Source organism: Saxophila tyrrhenica (assembly GCF_035928015.1).
Source record: "Saxophila tyrrhenica strain CCFEE 5935 chromosome Unknown scaffold_28, whole genome shotgun sequence".
Classification (NCBI taxonomy): Eukaryota; Fungi; Ascomycota; class Dothideomycetes; order Mycosphaerellales; family Extremaceae; genus Saxophila; species Saxophila tyrrhenica.
This window is the reverse complement of record NW_027041760.1, coordinates 51,262-67,306: the sequence shown is the minus strand read 5'-3', so window position 1 is coordinate 67,306 and position 16,045 is coordinate 51,262. Positions and strand designations below refer to the sequence as shown.

General features: G+C 56.9%; 6 protein-coding genes across 6 annotated transcripts; 4 read left to right on the top strand and 2 right to left on the bottom strand.

The window, feature by feature from the left end:
- Positions 1-929: 929 nt before the first annotated feature.
- On the bottom strand, positions 930-3,077 carry LTR77_010902 (uncharacterized protein; the record flags this gene model as incomplete). The annotated part of the gene is made up of 3 exons (XM_064808118.1): positions 930-1,816; positions 1,880-2,084; positions 2,133-3,077. The coding sequence occupies 3 exons, from the start codon at positions 3,075-3,077 to the stop codon at positions 930-932; spliced, it is 2,037 nt and encodes a 678-aa protein (XP_064653666.1).
- Positions 3,078-4,416: 1,339 nt separating this feature from the next.
- On the top strand, positions 4,417-7,491 carry LTR77_010901 (uncharacterized protein; the record flags this gene model as incomplete). The annotated part of the gene is made up of 1 exon (XM_064808117.1): positions 4,417-7,491. One exon carries the CDS (start codon positions 4,417-4,419, stop codon positions 7,489-7,491), a length of 3,075 nt encoding a protein of 1,024 aa, XP_064653665.1.
- A 375-nt stretch (positions 7,492-7,866) lies between these two features.
- Positions 7,867-9,757, bottom strand: LTR77_010900 (uncharacterized protein; the record flags this gene model as incomplete). Its single annotated transcript, XM_064808116.1, has 2 exons — positions 7,867-9,298; positions 9,363-9,757. The coding sequence occupies 2 exons, from the start codon at positions 9,755-9,757 to the stop codon at positions 7,867-7,869; spliced, it is 1,827 nt and encodes a 608-aa protein (XP_064653664.1).
- Positions 9,758-10,640: 883 nt separating this feature from the next.
- Positions 10,641-12,087, top strand: LTR77_010899 (uncharacterized protein; the record flags this gene model as incomplete). The annotated part of the gene is made up of 6 exons (XM_064808115.1): positions 10,641-10,685; positions 10,878-10,889; positions 10,946-11,154; positions 11,208-11,347; positions 11,407-11,570; positions 11,632-12,087. 6 exons carry the CDS (start codon positions 10,641-10,643, stop codon positions 12,085-12,087), a joined length of 1,026 nt encoding a protein of 341 aa, XP_064653663.1.
- Positions 12,088-12,441: 354 nt separating this feature from the next.
- TPN1_2 (Vitamin B6 transporter) lies at positions 12,442-14,088 on the top strand (the record flags this gene model as incomplete). The annotated part of the gene is made up of 3 exons (XM_064808114.1): positions 12,442-12,871; positions 12,937-13,132; positions 13,188-14,088. The coding sequence occupies 3 exons, from the start codon at positions 12,442-12,444 to the stop codon at positions 14,086-14,088; spliced, it is 1,527 nt and encodes a 508-aa protein (XP_064653662.1).
- Positions 14,089-14,868: 780 nt separating this feature from the next.
- LTR77_010897 (uncharacterized protein) lies at positions 14,869-15,982 on the top strand (the record flags this gene model as incomplete). The annotated part of the gene is made up of 2 exons (XM_064808113.1): positions 14,869-15,465; positions 15,521-15,982. 2 exons carry the CDS (start codon positions 14,869-14,871, stop codon positions 15,980-15,982), a joined length of 1,059 nt encoding a protein of 352 aa, XP_064653661.1.
- Between the last annotated feature and the right edge of the window lie 63 nt (positions 15,983-16,045).

The following is a 16,045-nucleotide window of genomic DNA, read 5'->3' as shown; positions in this document are numbered from 1 at the left end:
GCCTCGCCACTAACAACATTCGATCCTCGATTGAGCTTCGCTCTCCGCTTTGACGCCGCTTGCTCGCTCGCCTGTCAGACAGCACTATCTTGCGCCTCTCTCAGTCCTTCAACATCTTCCGTGACGCTATACCTCGCTTGTACAACATTCTCAACTCGACCGCCTTTTTCAGGTCCGTGGAGTATCGCCTCGCCTCGCTCCGAAAACGCCTTGTAAATCGGCATCAATACAGGAAGCGCCGCCGCCAGCATTGCTGGTCGCACGACATACGGGTCGAAGCCGTGGCGCATTTCGCTTGGCTTTTGAGGTGTGCACCCTTTTGAGCTGGCACGTGCTGACGCTCTGCAGGTACATCACAACTTCACCGTCGGCACTCCAGACGATTGAATCCGCAACACAAAGTCTCCCCACGCCTCGCCTCGCTTGCCACCGGCAGACGTTGCACCGGAGAAGCTTTGTCGCTCTCGTAAGTCCGGCTTGCTGCAATGGGGGAGAAGTGCATCGTATGCTCATTGCCTGCGCACAAAGCTATCTGAGCGGGTCAATCTTGCTGTGCCCAGTCGCGAGGGACTGAGTGTAGTGCTTGGCCCAACCTGCTAGCGGTAGGTTTGAGAAGCTTTCGTTATTAAGTATTAGTCTTTTTAATTTTCTTTTGTTGGGCATCACGTTGGCTTGATTCAACTGGTTGGAGCCGTTGGTAGCCTTACGTAGCGATATATGAATAACATGTTCCTCTTGCCCGACGTTTTGAGAAAAGTACACTACTCTTCGTGCCCTACACCGAACGCCTGCCACAAACGCCTTAAACCCTCACAAAGAAGCCGTACCATCACCCCTCCTCCATCAAGCGTCCACAAGATGTCCAGCATCCAGCGCACCCAGCTCTGCAGTCCGGAACGGAGAGAACAATAATCTTCCACACCACCTGCTCAAAGCTCGTACACGCTGCTCTTGTCATCGGAGTCGTTCATCAATTCTCCTCGGAACTGCCGGAGCGCATCTTCTCCATCGTCATCATCGCCATCGTCGTCGTCGGCAGCTCGGTCGTCAGCGAACATGCTTTCGTCGAAGCCGCTGTCGTCGTTTTCCGCCACGTCGTCTGCCTCATCCATCTCATCGTCGCCCACGTTCTCCAGCAAAGCTCGCCTCACGCCACTGCCACTGCCGCCAGCTCCCTGTGGTAAACTCTTCTGCACCTCTCTCTCAAACACCATCAACCCCAACTTAGCCGCGTCCAGCTCATCCGTCAGCGGCTTCATCGAGCCCCCCAAGCCCACCGTCCCCGCCTTCTTCACCGCCCGGTTCGTCTTGGCCACCTCGAAGCGCGGGTTATAGTCGCTCGCGTTGCCCCAGCGCACGCCGTCCCGGAACGCCGCTTTCATGAGGTAGAAGTCCTTTAAGCGCACGGTCTCGCCGCTGCATATGGTTGTGGCGAAGATGTCCGCTTTCGCGAGCCACTCCTGCTCGGTCTGGCGGCAGACGGCGATGCCCCATTCGGAGATGACGTCGGAGACGATACCGCTGACGAACAGGGGGAAGGTATGGCCGACGCCGAGGAACTCGGCGATGCGGGCGATGCTCTTGATGACGGGTGCGGTGAGCTTCATGTTCTGTGCTTTCAATGCCGGCAGGACTTGACTGAGGTAGCCTTTATTGAGCTTCGCGATCTGGTTCAGGCGAAGCGTCGCGCCGACGTCTGGGAGGCGGGACGCGAGGTCGTAGATGTCCTGCACGGAGACGGTTTTGATGACGGCGTTGCGTGGGATGCGGTCGTAGATCATGAATTCCCATTTGCCGTGGTAGTAGAATGCGCCCTCTGATGGCAGCGGCTGGGTTAGCAAGCATCCCCTTCGCGAAGCGGAGAAGGGGTGAGACTCACTTGTGAACTGCACGACCTTGCACAGTGCTGCGTGGAAAGGTCTTGCCCAGAACACCTTCTTGCGCTCGAGGCGGCTGCTGTCGATGATAGAAATTTTCTTCTCGCGCCCTCGCTGCCCTTCCTCCAGAGCGAGACGCAGGGTCCACATCAGATTGATCGAGCACGACACGAACGGCGTGTGAACTTTGTCTCTATTGAGATGCAACTACTCGGAAGTCAGTCTTGCACCATATGTGGAGGATGGTAGACCTACAGCCATGTCAATCCATGCAGGGGATTGCTTTGTTGGTGGTGGAGAAGCAGGGAGCCTTAGCGTTAACGCGTGACGACCGGCCACAAAGCCATGCGGTGATAAGGGAGACTGGCTCTGCTCGTCGTAGACGCGGTACATCAGGCCGGTGACGTTCGGATGCGCTTTGTCATCGTGAGGGCATACCGGGGGGCCTCGTGCGTCAATTGCGCGCGCCATTGACAGCCATGCGCCCTTGCCGGGTCTGATCTCGACATACTCCGTCGCATCCGTTCGGCTCTCCCGCCAAGTCTTCAGCGCTTGCGTTCGAGAACCTGGCGTGGCTGGCGGGTCTGCTGGCTGGTTCGGAGAGACTGCAGTAACAACTTTTCTCGCCTTGTTGGATCGAGGGGGCGTGACCACCAGCTCGTCTTCCGATTCCGTGAGCGAGGCGATCGAAGCTGATCTCTTTTTCCAAGTCGACCTGACATTCCTGGGTAGCGAAGTTCTTGGTGTGCTGGCCGAACTAGGAGGTGTCGGGAGGGTAATCTTCTTGCTGGCGTTCGCGGCGGATGTGACAGGCTTCGGTCTCGCAGCTGGCGTTGTGCGTGAGGTTGTCGGTGGCGTATCGACCGTGCTGAGCTCCCTTTTGGCCTTTGAGATTTTTGCCTTGACGGCATTGCGTCGGGCAAAAGCATGTTCATCAGTCAACATACAGAAGCCCCAATTGCGCATTCGTCCGGCATCAGCTTCCCTCTTCTTCTCCTTATGCTGGACATGCAGCTTGCGCCAATTGACCTCGGGATCGTTACACTTTCGTAGATGGTCTTTGAACATGCCTGAGAAGAGCGCGACTGCAGTATCGCGGTCAAAGTTAAAGTCCAGCATTAGTACGTCGAGGGTAAGGCGCATGTCTTCAGTCCATTTGATTTGTGCTGGCCTAGGTTCACCGGGATTTGCTTTCGCCATGGCTGGCGTACAATGTGGTGAGCAGGACAGCGGCGATATGCTGGAGACGGGCGCTGATGACAATGCCGGGGGTTGGAGTGGAGTGAAGTGTGGTATAGAAAGTGAGTGAAGTGGAAGTAGAGTGGAAGTAGACTAAAAAGTGAAAGTGAAGGGCGCGAGATCAGTACCATTTGTGAAGTGAAGTCAAGGATGAAGGCGGGGGTGAACCAGAGTTGCGAGGAACTCAAATGAGGGATTCGAAGCAGTGCTTACCTTACCTGCCCATGCTGATATTGGTGCTCGAGGAGACCATTCTGCTCGTGTGTTCTTCTCGCTGACGCACCACGCTGGAATCTCATGCTTCACCGAAGCAGTCGTAAGACTACCCCAATCAAAGTTCGCCATGCCGTCCCATCTCCGAGACAAAGACTCGCGCGATGAAGTGAAGTTGAGCTCGATGCTGCTTCTCTTTGCTGCACCCCAACGGACATTGAAGCGCGCTCGCAGCAACGCTAGAGCAGCCTTGAGATCTCATCACTCGTCCCACGCCAGCCAGGAACAGTAAGCCATGCCCATGCATATGACACGGCCCATGTTCGCGTTGGCGAGCAGATGAGACCGGCCCCAGCACTTGACCTGATCGAAGACTGCTCTGTGAATACTCTGTAGGTAGGGTCAAAGGGGCTGGACTGGACGTATGAAGGAGACTCTCGAGGTTGCTCTCGCTCTGTAATCGTGCATGATGTGCACCAGTCACCCTGCTTTCAGTGCAAGATGTTCGCCCACGGCGGTGAGAAGATGTGCACATACTGCCACCGTTTATCGAGAGCTGGGTGTTGGGGAAATCTCCATGGCCAGGCAATTCGCGGCGAGAGGAGAAGCTGGGATGAAGATTGCAGGCTTCTCCCGGGGATGTAGCGCACAGCAGCGTAGGAGAAGGAAGGTGACCGGGTCGCGGTGCTCGTGGCGGAGAAGGGGGTTGGGGAGGAGGTGTAGGTGGTGAATACGGGGGACATGTGTCACATTTTGGCCTTGCTCGCGGCGGAACGTCGACCCGTCATCCCCTTTGTTGGCTGGCCGCGTCGCCAGCAGCATCTCGCGTGAGTTGATTGACTCTCATCATCGATGTGTGAAGTGAAGTTGTTTCAAAACCTGCCTCCATGTCCAGTCCCTGAGATTGAATTGTGGCTGGAGCTCGACGCGTCCTACGTCACGCGCGTGAACCTAATCCCATTTTTCCCAGACTTCCGAAAACACCAATCCTTCGCCAGCTCTTGCTACCACCACCTTTGCTCACTACACCTTGCTCACACGCACATAACATTCACCACATCTGTACAACAACATCACACCCGCAGCGATGCCGCCCAAGAAATCCAAGGCGGCAGCAGCAGCATCCAAGCCCCCGTCAGCAAGTCAACCAGAACCCTCGCGCCCAATGCGCACGTCAGGACGCAAGCGGCGCCACAGCGATACTAGCAACATCTCTGATGCGCCGTCAAGCGTCGTCGATGATGTGAAGACTCCAGCAAAGCGCCGCAAGCGCAAGGCCGCCGCAGAGCCTGAAGATGAAGCCATCGTGGAAATCGACGAGCAGGAACAAGTGATGCGAGACCTCGGAGACCCCCCTCACTGCGACAACACCACCAGAGGTGAACGTGACAGTGAGCTTGTCACCGATTCGATCGAGGTTACACAGTCACAAACCTCCGCCAAGCACGTGCACTTCGGCAGCGACACCGAGAACGTCGACCCGGACCACGCGACCGCCTCCTTCATCACTCCTCATCCGCGCGCGAAGATGACGGTGAAGCGTAGAACGCTCTCGCCGCACTTGGGCGACTCCAAGCGGGTCAAGGAGTCGCGCACATCGCTGCCGGCCGTGCTGTCGCAGGATGGCGAAGTCGATCCTGTCAAGATCGTGTCGGAGTGGGAGTTCAAGCCGCTCAATGCTGTGCTTGAGAAGAGGATCGCGGAGCTGAGGGAGTCGTCGCAGAGGTCGTCGCAGAGGTCATTCTCACAAAACAGCGAAGTCACCGAGACCGTTGATGAGGACATGCTGGTCCTGGACAGCCATGAAGAGATCGCATATCCGCAACTGCCGGGCCCGTCAACACCAATGGCCATCAACAGGCGCATCACAGACGCAAGTGGGATGAGCGCTTCAGAGAGGAGTTCCACAAAGCTGCGTGTAGGCTGGGACGCAGAGAGGCACCGCTTCCATGAAGCCATCCTGCAATTCCAGAAGGAGGCGGAGAGGGCAAAGGGCGATCTACAAATCCTCAGCATCGAAGTCCAGTCGCTCGGCTTCGCAGAGGATGAGTCAGCTCTCGACGTCCTCAGCAGCATCCGCGAGTCTTTCGACAATGTGCGCGAATTTCTCGAGGAGGAGCTTCCAGGCACTGTGCCAGAGAATGCCTCCAACGAAGACCTGGTCGAGATCCTGATCGCGAACGTCAAGGAGTTTGCCGACCGCTTGCGCACCGCCGACAGGGAGCTGGTGGAGAAGGGCACTCTCAACGCTGATCTCGGCAACCAAGTCACCCACCTCATCGACCGACTCGCTGGCAGGGATGTCAAGAGTCAAGAGCTCCAGGAGCAGTTGATGCAGTTGGACGAGTCTAAACAGGCAATGGGTGAGGAGATGCAAGAGCTACAGGAGATGCTGGAGAAGGCTGAGACAGAGCGGAATGAGCGCCAGGCCGACTTTGACGAGGAGGCGGAGAGGACGCAACAGTTGGACGAGGAGAAGGCGGAGCTTGAGTTGACTTTGGACCGTCTGCAAAAGTCTCTTCAGGATTACCAGACTGAAGAGTCAAGGCTTACTGAGCTCATTACCACGATGGAGGAGGAGCACCGAACCACGGTTCAGTCGATGAATGCGGAGCGCGAGGAGACTATCCGCGACCTGGAAGGTCGTCTTGATGCCGAGACGGAACGCCGTGAGGAGACTGAAAAGGAGGTTTCCACCAGGCAGGAGCTCATCACCACCACCGAGAACGATCTTCAAGCTCTCGAAGGCCAGCTCGATGCTCTGTCCAAGGAGCGTGATGAGCTGCAAGCCGAGCTTGATGAGGAGACAAAGGGTCATGATGCTACTCAAGACAGGCTCAGCGAGGCACAAGCAGCTGTCGAAGAGTTGGAAGGCCGCATTGCCCGCGTTGAGGAGGATGCCGAAGCCATGGAAGAGCAGCTCGCCACTCTTCGTGAGCAGAATCAGACTGAGCGCGAGCAGCGTGAGGGCGCTGAGCAGGCTCTCGATGAGCGTGATCAGGAGGTCGAGCAGTTGAATGTCAAACTTCGCGAGCAAGGCAGGGAGGCGAACGAGCTTCGTCTGAAGGCTCACGACATCCAGACGAAGAACGGGAAGCGTATCGCTGAGCTTGAGCAGCAGATGTCGGAACACGATGCTGAGTTTCAGACGGACATGGCAGACGAGATCAAGCGTCGCGAGGATGCTGAAGGCTTGGCTCAAGAGCGTGCTGTTGAGCTTCGCGAGTTGCAAGAGAAATTGACGGAGGTTGAGCAGCAGATGCGGGACCTGCTTGCCGAGCGTGACGCACGCATCGAGGAGTTGGAAGAGGAGCTTGAGCGGAAGACCGCAGAGATCCTCAATCTCCAAGATGACCTTCGCACGACCGAAGACAACTACAAGAACCAGATCCGTGAGAAGGATGACCGCGCCGCCGACCTGGAAGACCAAATCGCCGAGCTCGACACCATCATGACCGACCGCGCCGCCACCATCCAAGCCCTCCAGCAGCGCGTCAACGAAACCACCACTCTCAACGAGACTCTCACCGAAAACCACGCCGCCGAAGTCCAAGACCTGACCTCCCGCCTCCGCGTCCTGGAAGCCGAGAACGAAGAGCACGTCCACGACAAAGCAAGCCTCGAACGCCGCGTTGAAAGCGAAGCGATGCAAATGCTCGAAGTCTCGAACAACTTCTCCGAGCAGATCGCTGATCTCCAGACGCAATTGCGGGACAAGCAAGCCGCCATCGTCCGCGTCGAAGGCGCTTCCCGCGAAGCGGAGCAGAAGACCACCGAGCTCCTCGCCGCTCGGGAAGAGGAAGTCGAGACGTGGAAGACTGCTACCGAAGAAAAGGAGGAAGTCATCGCTTCCCTGGAGCAGGAGAAGAGCGACGTCCACCGCAAATTCAAAGCGTATGTGCGCAAATCTATGGATACGGTGGAGGGGTTGCGGAGGCAGTTGGAGGAGGCCAAGAGGGCTGTGGATGAGGATGGCGAGGCGTTGGGACGGGAAGCGGAGGATGTGTTGGTGGAGTTGGAGGGGTTGCAGGTCCCGAGGCATGAGGTCGCGGCGAAGAAGACGGCGGCGAGGAAGGTGAAGGGGAAGAAGGGGAAGAGGGTTGTGGATAGTGGGGTGGGGTTGGGGGCGGAGGAGGGGATGGAGGAGCCCATGTTGGCGTAGGAGTCAAGCGGGAGATTGGTGGGTGGCCAGGCACGAGTGCTGCGGTTTGAGAGTTGATACCTTGGGCAAAAGATTGATTCCGTTGGAGGATATGCATGTAGGGGAGACAGCGTTGGGCGGTGATTTTGCAAAACGCATGCATGATTACTGGCATGGCATAGCTGGCGAGCGACTTGTGGTGCGAGCATAGCATAGCATAGGCATAGGCATAGCGGTAGCGAGGAAATGGGAAGTGCTCTTCTGTTCAGTTCAAACGTGTCCAACCTAAAGTTCATTGAGGTTAAGAGGTCGTAGTCAGTAGACTCCAAGGTATCGTGACCTCAAAGCTCGACTTGTAGATCTAGTGTGGAGCGAAAACCCTCGCGAGATGCCATCCTACCGCCGTCTATCCTCCCTAATCATATCCCCCGCCTTCTCCGCAATCGCATACACCGTCGCCTGTAAATGCGCCCCAATCTGCAACGGCATCACACTAGCATCCACCACCCGCAACCCCTCGACCCCATAAACTCTCAACCGCTCATCCACCACCCCGGCCTCGCTGCCTTCCCTGCCACCCATACTACACGTACCGACCGGATGCCAGTCCGTGACCGTGTTCTCTACGATCCAAGTCCTCAATTCCTCCTCCTCTGTTAAGTTTTCCGGAGGCCACACGCGCCTCTGCACGAAGTCCCGCAAAGGCGGCGTGTCGACGATTTTCTGCCCGAACTGAGCGCAGAGTTCTTGGATCTCGAGATCCAGCGGCCCCTGTGCTCCGGCGTAGTATTGGGGATCGATGATCGGTTTTCCGTGAGGGTGGTGGGGGGAGATGTGGATGGAGCCGAGGGAGAAGGGGTATTGGAGAATTTGCAGCAGGGTGGCGTAGGCTTTTTTACCTCGACCTTCCTGTTGGGAGGCTTTTTCCGGGGGCATGGTGGTGCTCCAGTTGCCGACATCGAAGATGTATTCTATCTGCCCCAGACGCTGGGCTTGCTCGAGGCGGCATTTGCGCGCGATATCGCGGGGCGTGGCGGTGGATGCTCGTTCGGCGAGGGAGGACAGCCGGGACGGCGAGACGAAGTGAGTTAAGGGGAGATAGCAGAGTGAGACCGGGAGAATGGTGCGAGGGCCGCCTTTGGTGGTGGCGTAGATGTGGTCGGCCATTGCTGCGGCGACGGGGTCGTTGCGTAAGGTGTCGGGGTTCGGCACGGAGGGGTCGATCTCGTAGATGGTGGCGGTCATGATGTGGTCTTGCAGGTGCTCGCCAACGTTTGGGTTGGAGATCTTGACCGGGGTCCCGGCTGCTTCGAGCACCGAAGGGCTACCGATGCCGGATAGTTCGAGTAGTTGTGGTGAGGCGACGCTGCCGGCGCAGATGATGACCTCTTCAGATGCCGTCGCTGCGTATTGCTTACCTTCGCAGTGGAAGCGGACACCTTTGGCGGCCCACTTGGAAGCGCTCTGGTCATTTTCCAACACAACTTCCGTCACTGTGGCGCTGGTACAGAGGACGAGGTTGGGACGAGCGGCGTTGGGGAGGTAATAGGCAGGCGCAGCATATGACCTCGTCCGCGACCCGGCGTCTACCGCAGTGATGGTTGTCCAGGCACCGATGCTGGAACCTGAGAGATGGGCTTCATTCGTCTGGACATTGAGGTTCGCTAGAGTGTCGTGCCACAGTCGGTGAGAGGGTGAGTACTCCTTCGAATAGCTCACTGCCACCGGCCCATCCGTCCCAAGCGCTGTTGGATCATGGACCAGACGATGCTCTGTGACGTCCTCGCTGTCGGGCGGAGAGAACTTCTCAGACTTCTTATAGTACGGTCTACGCCATTCCGATGGTATGTAAGTCGCAGTGCCATGGCTGTAGTCTGATCGCTCTGGCTTACAGCATCTCATCCCACGACCACCCTGCAATCCCCAGCTCCGCCCACGAATCCAGATCTTCGCGGTTCGGTCGATTCCATGTCATGAAGTTGAGCGCACTCGTCCCACCGAGCACTTTTCCTCTCGGCCACGGCAACTTGCGACCTCCCAGCCCTGGCTGTGCTGTCGTCTCGTACTGCCAGTCATATGCAGTTCCGATCCCCTCGCCGTAGCGTCCGGGCACATCGATGGCAGGATCCTGGATGTGGCCAGCACCAGCCTCGAGGATTCCAACGGTGATGTCGGGGTCTTCGCTGAGACGTGCCGCCACGCATAGGCCGGCTGTGCCTCCGCCGACGACGAGGTAAGAGAATTTTCGGCCCACGAAGTCGTCTGCTGGAACGCCGTGGCCTGCCATGAGCGCTGCGTCGAAGCTTGCGGATACCGCTGGCGAACCTCGCGCTGGCCCTCCACAGCGATACCGCTGTCAGAGATGGCTGATAGGCGAGGAAATGGCCAAATCGAGCATCCGGCCGGCAGTGATGTTCGGATCATGTTGCTATTTGTTGAGCCTCATCAAAATGCAAGCCTCGGCATCCAACATAGATACTACCCCGTCCTCGTGCACTGCCCATGTCTGAGCATCCGGGGCAGGGTTGGTAGGAGGTTGGCAGGAGGCTGGGACCAACCGGGGAACGCTTTGTGCACGATCAAGATGGGGGGATCGGACCGTTTCGTAGCCTTCGACGGCGTGATCGGGGAGACAAGGCAGGCAAATCAAGGCAAGGCAAGCCATGCTACCCGGCAGTTCCCCAGATCCAGACCCGCACTAGCCAAGGCGGCTCGGGGCATCAGCCTCGCTTGATCCAACGACATCAGGAAGGCCAGGGCATGGTCTGGGTCTGCATATGCATGCGTGTGACTGCCTTCAAGGGGCCAGCATGCAGGTGTCGCGGCGAGATTGGGGACGATGGGAAAGTCCGCTTTCAAGGCCCTCTCACTCGTCAGTAACAGTGAGATGGCGCAACATCCCTGAAAGATGAGCGATCGCGATAGACGAGATGGGTTGCAGCACTTCCTCAACAGCCACCTGGGCAGGGAGACTACAGCCTCATTCAAACGACAGTCCCCTATCAATATTGCAATGCGGCGGCGCGGTTAATCTAATAAAGTTTTCGGCTTCGATCGCAAAAGAAGGCTGCTTGTCCTCGATCCAGTGTCGTCGACATTGCGGTTTGCCTCGTGTTGGCTTTGCATTTGGAAAAGATGAATGGCTTTCAAAGGTCGCTGTGTATTCAGTCATGGGCCATGTACGGGATAGGCGTACTGTTGACCTTTGCTCGAATGTAAGTTCGCACGTAGGCTACAAGCTTCAGCATGTCATGAGACTGACGGGAACCCAGAGAGTCGAGGCGCATTCAGGCTGGATCTCTCCGACGGCTTATGGCTGAAGAGTATATCATGGTACCAAGCTGATGCCCATAACCCTTTCATTATGTCTGAGATATCTGCTGACCCTTTTGCTTGTGTGTTCGTAGATGTTGATCTTGGTGAGCGGGGCTGTTGGTGTCGGAAACCCAGGTACTGCATCTCACATGTTAACCAGGTCATGTTCACGTTCTTCACATGGTCGCTGAACGAAGTCTCCTTGAACGGGAGCAACTTCATGTCCCACAAGGACGCCGTAGCCCTCGACGATGAAGGCGTCAGACGAGCGATCTGGGGCAGCAAGTGTACCTTGATCCTCGAGATGTTCACTCTGGTGATCCTCTGGGGCGTCAAAGGCTGCCTCTGCCTTATGTACTATCGATTGACGTGAGTGCTACCTCTCGATACCAAGCAATCGCGTCCACGCTGACCGTTCTCAGACAGAAGCTGGGCAAGCTTCATATTGCCGTCAAGTTCATCGCCGGCTACTGCGTGGTTGCATATATTCTGGTCAACGTACTTTATCTGGGATACTGGTGCCAGCCGATCTCCGGGTACTGGGCGGTACCCGTTGTACATCGTGGGTTTCTATCGTTCTGTTGAGTAGCAGCTTCTGCTAAGATGCTAACACGTTCAAAGGCCAATGCGCGTCGTACTACCACCACATGATCTTCGCAACAGCTTGGAATATCTCCGCAGATCTCATGCTGCTTGCCATTCCGTTCTTCATCATCCCGAGGCTACAACTGCCTCTGGTGCGCAAGCTGATGATTATGGGCGTGCTCTGTCTGGGAGTGTTCGACGTATGGGTTTGCCTTGTCTTCGGTGCGATCTCTCCTAGTGACTGACTGGTCGCTGCTACAGATCATGGCTGCGGTCATGAACAGATATTACAACTTCTCGCATCCGAACAGCGTCGTCTACCTGCGATGGTATGCCGGCGAAGTCGGCACTGCAATCTACGTCGTCAACATCCCCGCCTGCCGGCCACTACTGCGAAGGATCCTCCAGAAGGCAGGGTTCACCGCGACCGAGACACGATCTAGCGACCTCCGATACAATAGCGATCCGCAGTATGGCTCGAAACATCACAGCAGACGGTTCCACGCCGGCTTCTCGTCAAGTGACAAGAAGCCAACAGTTGCGGACGACGAGGTCCATCTGGCTGATATGCGCCATGACCGCTGGACTTTTCAAGGGCCTCAATATGGTCAGGGGCCTCAGAGGCAATCCAGTTGGCGTTCGGAGAACGAGGAAGAGCAAGTGGTGCCCGAAGGCGCGATCAGGAAGACGATGAAGGTCATGCAACACCGAGAGTGATTCCGTTACGAGGTGTTCCATACAGTACTGTACAGTACTCCGTAGCTAGTCCTTGCCTGATCAATCTAGCCATGCAATGAGCTAGTACAAGCTACCAGCCAGCTGCAGATGTGGCTTGCACGAGCTTGAGAGACTAAGGAGCTAGTCTCGGGGAAGCTTGAATAGTTGCAAGGGTCGCTGCAGGTTGGTATTAAGCGAAGCACGGCATTCGATCCTCGAGCTCCAACCCGGATTGTTCAACGCTCCCCAGACTTCCTTTGCTGGACTTCCTCGTCTCTGCATTGCGACCTCTTCTGACGGTTTGAGATCGGTTCTCGTTCGATCGATTTCGTTCAAGTAGTTCTCTAGACCACAATGGCCGCCGGTCCTGAGAAGACGTACACCATCGAACAGACCAAACTCGACCCCGACTCACCAACACCCCCACTCTCCGACTCAGAGTCTCAACGACAAGACTTCCTCCGAAGATGGAACGCCAGAATCGAGAACATGGCCGGCTTCGAAGCCCGCGGTCTGGCTCGAGTACCACCTGAAGACCGCCAGCCATACTCCCTGATGGGTCTGGTGCAGATGCTGCTCCTCTGGCTGAGCGCAAACGCCACGCTCTTGAATTTGGCGGTGGGATTGCTGGGTCCTCTGGCCTTCGGTCTGGGATTTGTCGACAGCGCTCTGTGTGCCATCTTTGGCATCTTGCTGGGGGCGTTGACGACGGCGTATATGAGCATTTGGGGTCCGGTGAGCGGCAATCGCACCATGGTCGTTGCGAGGTACTTTATGGGATACTGTGAGTTGCCTTCTCACTCAAGCATCAATGTCGCTGGGTAACTAACGCATCGCTTCCGTCCTCAGATCCCTCGAAGCTCTGCACGTTCCTCCAGATCGTTCTGATGGTCGGCTACGGAACGATCGACTGTATCATCGGCGGGCAGGTGCTATCAGCAGTCAATGGTGGTGGCTTGTCCATTGCTGTGGGCACGGTGATCATAGCACTGTTGGAGTGCGTGATTGCTGGCTTCGGTCTGAAGATCTTTTCATACTATGAGCGGTAAGCACTGTGGCAAGAGAACCAACACGCCGAAACTCGCTCATTCATCGCACAGCTTTGCCTGGCTCCCACAAGTGCTCGTCTTGTTCATCCTCATCGGCTGCGCTGGCCCGAAGTTTGACACTTCCCTTCCAAACACCGTGACCGGAAGCACACTTGCTGCGAGCCGACTGTCGTTCTTCTCACTGATGTTTTACGTCCCCAACTCCTGGGCCGCCGCAGCCTCCGACTACTACGTCACCATGCCCGCCAACACTTCCCGCTGGAAAACCTTCTCCCTGACCCTGCTCGGTCTGGTGCTGGCGTTCTGGTTCGTCAACCTCCTAGGCATCGGTCTCGCGAGCGGAGTAGCATCCCACCCGGCCTGGGCAGACGCCTACGCCATCTCTTCCGGCGCCCTGATCACCGCCGGCTTCAGCCCTCTCGGCGGCTTCGGCAAATTCTGCGCCGTCGTCGTCGGACTCGGTGTCCTCGCCAACTGCACGCCTGGAACCTACAGCGCCGCCCTGGGATGCCAGATCATGGGCCGATGGGGCCAGAAGCTGCCTCGTTGGGTCTGGGTCGTGATCTTGTGCATCGTCCAGCTCGTATGCGGAGTCGCCGGACGCAACAAGCTGCTTATCATCTTCACCAACTTCCTGGCGCTTATGGGGTACTGGTTAACGTTCATGGTCTGCATTTTTGCCGAGGAGCAACTTTTCTTCAAGCCACGCCTGCCAGCCATCGACTGGGATGCTTGGTCAGACCCTCAAAAGATGCCTGTGGGCCTCGCGGCATTGGCGGCATTCCTGCTGGGCTGGGTCGGTGCCGTGCTGGGGATGTATCAGATCTATTTTACAGGACCGTTGGCTGCTGCGAGTGGTGGTGCGGATGTCGGAGTATGGGTGGGGACTGGCTTTGTTCTACTTTTCTTTCCTCCGTTGAGATGGCTTGAGCTGAAGAAGTTCGGTCGATAGACGTAGGAGATGTCATTGGCCAATCGACTTTGCATCGAAGCCAGGCTGCGCTCGTCTCCACAGACTCATCTTGTCGATATGCCTCCAGCGTGCTCATGGCCGGTCGAGACATGTCTACCGGCAGCGTGCACGAAGGGTTGTCCAGACTCTGCTGCTAAGCGAACATGTAACCCATCTATCCCTCGAGGGTTTCGAGCACGGCTGAGGTTCGTCGTGCGCATCATGTGCTGACGATTTGTGTCCGATGGCAACACGCTTCGATCGGCAAGACCATTGTTCCGTCTGCTTTAACGCCACGAAAGCTCCGTCTACTCCTCCAAGCAGTCGGTCGAACACTTGCGCCGGCATAACATTTGCTTTATGGTTCGTTGGTCCGTGGTAGACTCTGGCGCAAGGTTGCACACAAGACCCCGGACGTTGGGCGTTTTCGAGAGCTCTAAATCCGGGCCAACCTCACTTTGCTGCCTTTGACCACACGCGGGTCTCTTTGCTCTGCTCTACTCCTTGACGCGCACCATAAACACAGCTTGGAGATGGAGATTGCGAATATCCCTCGACAGCTATGTCCAAGAGCGCCGTTTCGGCCGATGTTGGTACCATGAGATATTTAGCTTTGCAGAGCGAAGGTATAAGTGACATCGTCTCTTCCCATTGAAGTCCCATTGCAAACACATCTCCAACCTCATCCCATTCAATCAGCAAGATCTATATACAACAGCTCGAGCTACAGCATACCTAATTACCCACACGCACGAGAGAGGACAGCAACCAGCAAGAACAATGTTCTGGCCCGAGTTCTTCCTCCACTCCCTCCCCTCCTTCTTCTATCGCCAACTCACCCTAACCCCTCCTTACCCCTCCACCGACTGCACCGGCAAGACCCTCCTCGTCACCGGCGCCAACACTGGACTTGGCAAGGAAGCCGCGCGCCACTACGTCCGTCTCAACGCGGAGAAAGTCATCATCGCGTGTCGGAGCGTGGAGAAGGGCGAGGCGGCCGTAAGAGATATTGAGCAGACGACGGGGAGGAAGGGGGTGTGCGAGGTATGGCAGTTGGATCTGGGGAGTTACGAGAATGTGAAGGAGTTTGCGGGGAGGGTGAAGGGGTTAAGGCGGGTAGACGGGTTTGTGGAGAATGCGGTAGGTTCCATGCCATTGTTATTGGGGCTACGGAAGAGTGCTAATGAGGTTCTGCAGGGCATCAGCACGAGCGAGTATAAGCTTGTGGAAGGCAACGAGTCGACCATCACCGTCAACGTCGTCTCGACATTCCTGCTCGCGCTGCTCGTCATCCCGAAACTCCAGCAGACAGCGCGCGAGTTCAACATCGTGCCCACTCTCACCATCGTCTCTTCCGAAGTCCACTTCTTCACACCCGTAAGCCCCTTCCCGACCCCACCCCTCAATCCCCCAATCTAACACCCCTCACCAGTTCCCCGAGCGCAAAGCCCCCTCCATCTTCGCTACCGTCAACGATCAAAAGGAAGCCCGCATGGCCGACCGCTACAACGTCTCCAAAATGCTCGAAGTCCTCGCCTGCCGCGAAATCGCCTCCCTCCACCCCGTCTCCCAACTCAACGTCACGCTCAACTTCGTCAACCCGGGGCTCTGCTACTCGGAGCTGCTGCGCGAAATGTCTGGCATCGGGATCCGGATCTTTATGAAGTTGCTCGCGCGCACGACGGAGGTGGGGAGTCGTACGTTGGTGCATGCGGGGCTGGCGGAGCCGGAGACGCATGGGAAGTATTTGAGTGATTGCCGGATCACGGAATGTGCGACGATCGTTGAGGGCAAGGGAGGTGCGGAGGTGCAGAGGAGGTGGTGGGGAGAGTTGGCGCAGAAGCTGGAGGAGATCCAGCCGGGGGTGACGAAGGTGTTGGACGCGAAGGCGTAGTAGTGGAGGACAAATAGTATGCTGCATTTAGAGGGCGTCTGGATGGGAGGGATCTCGTCGTGT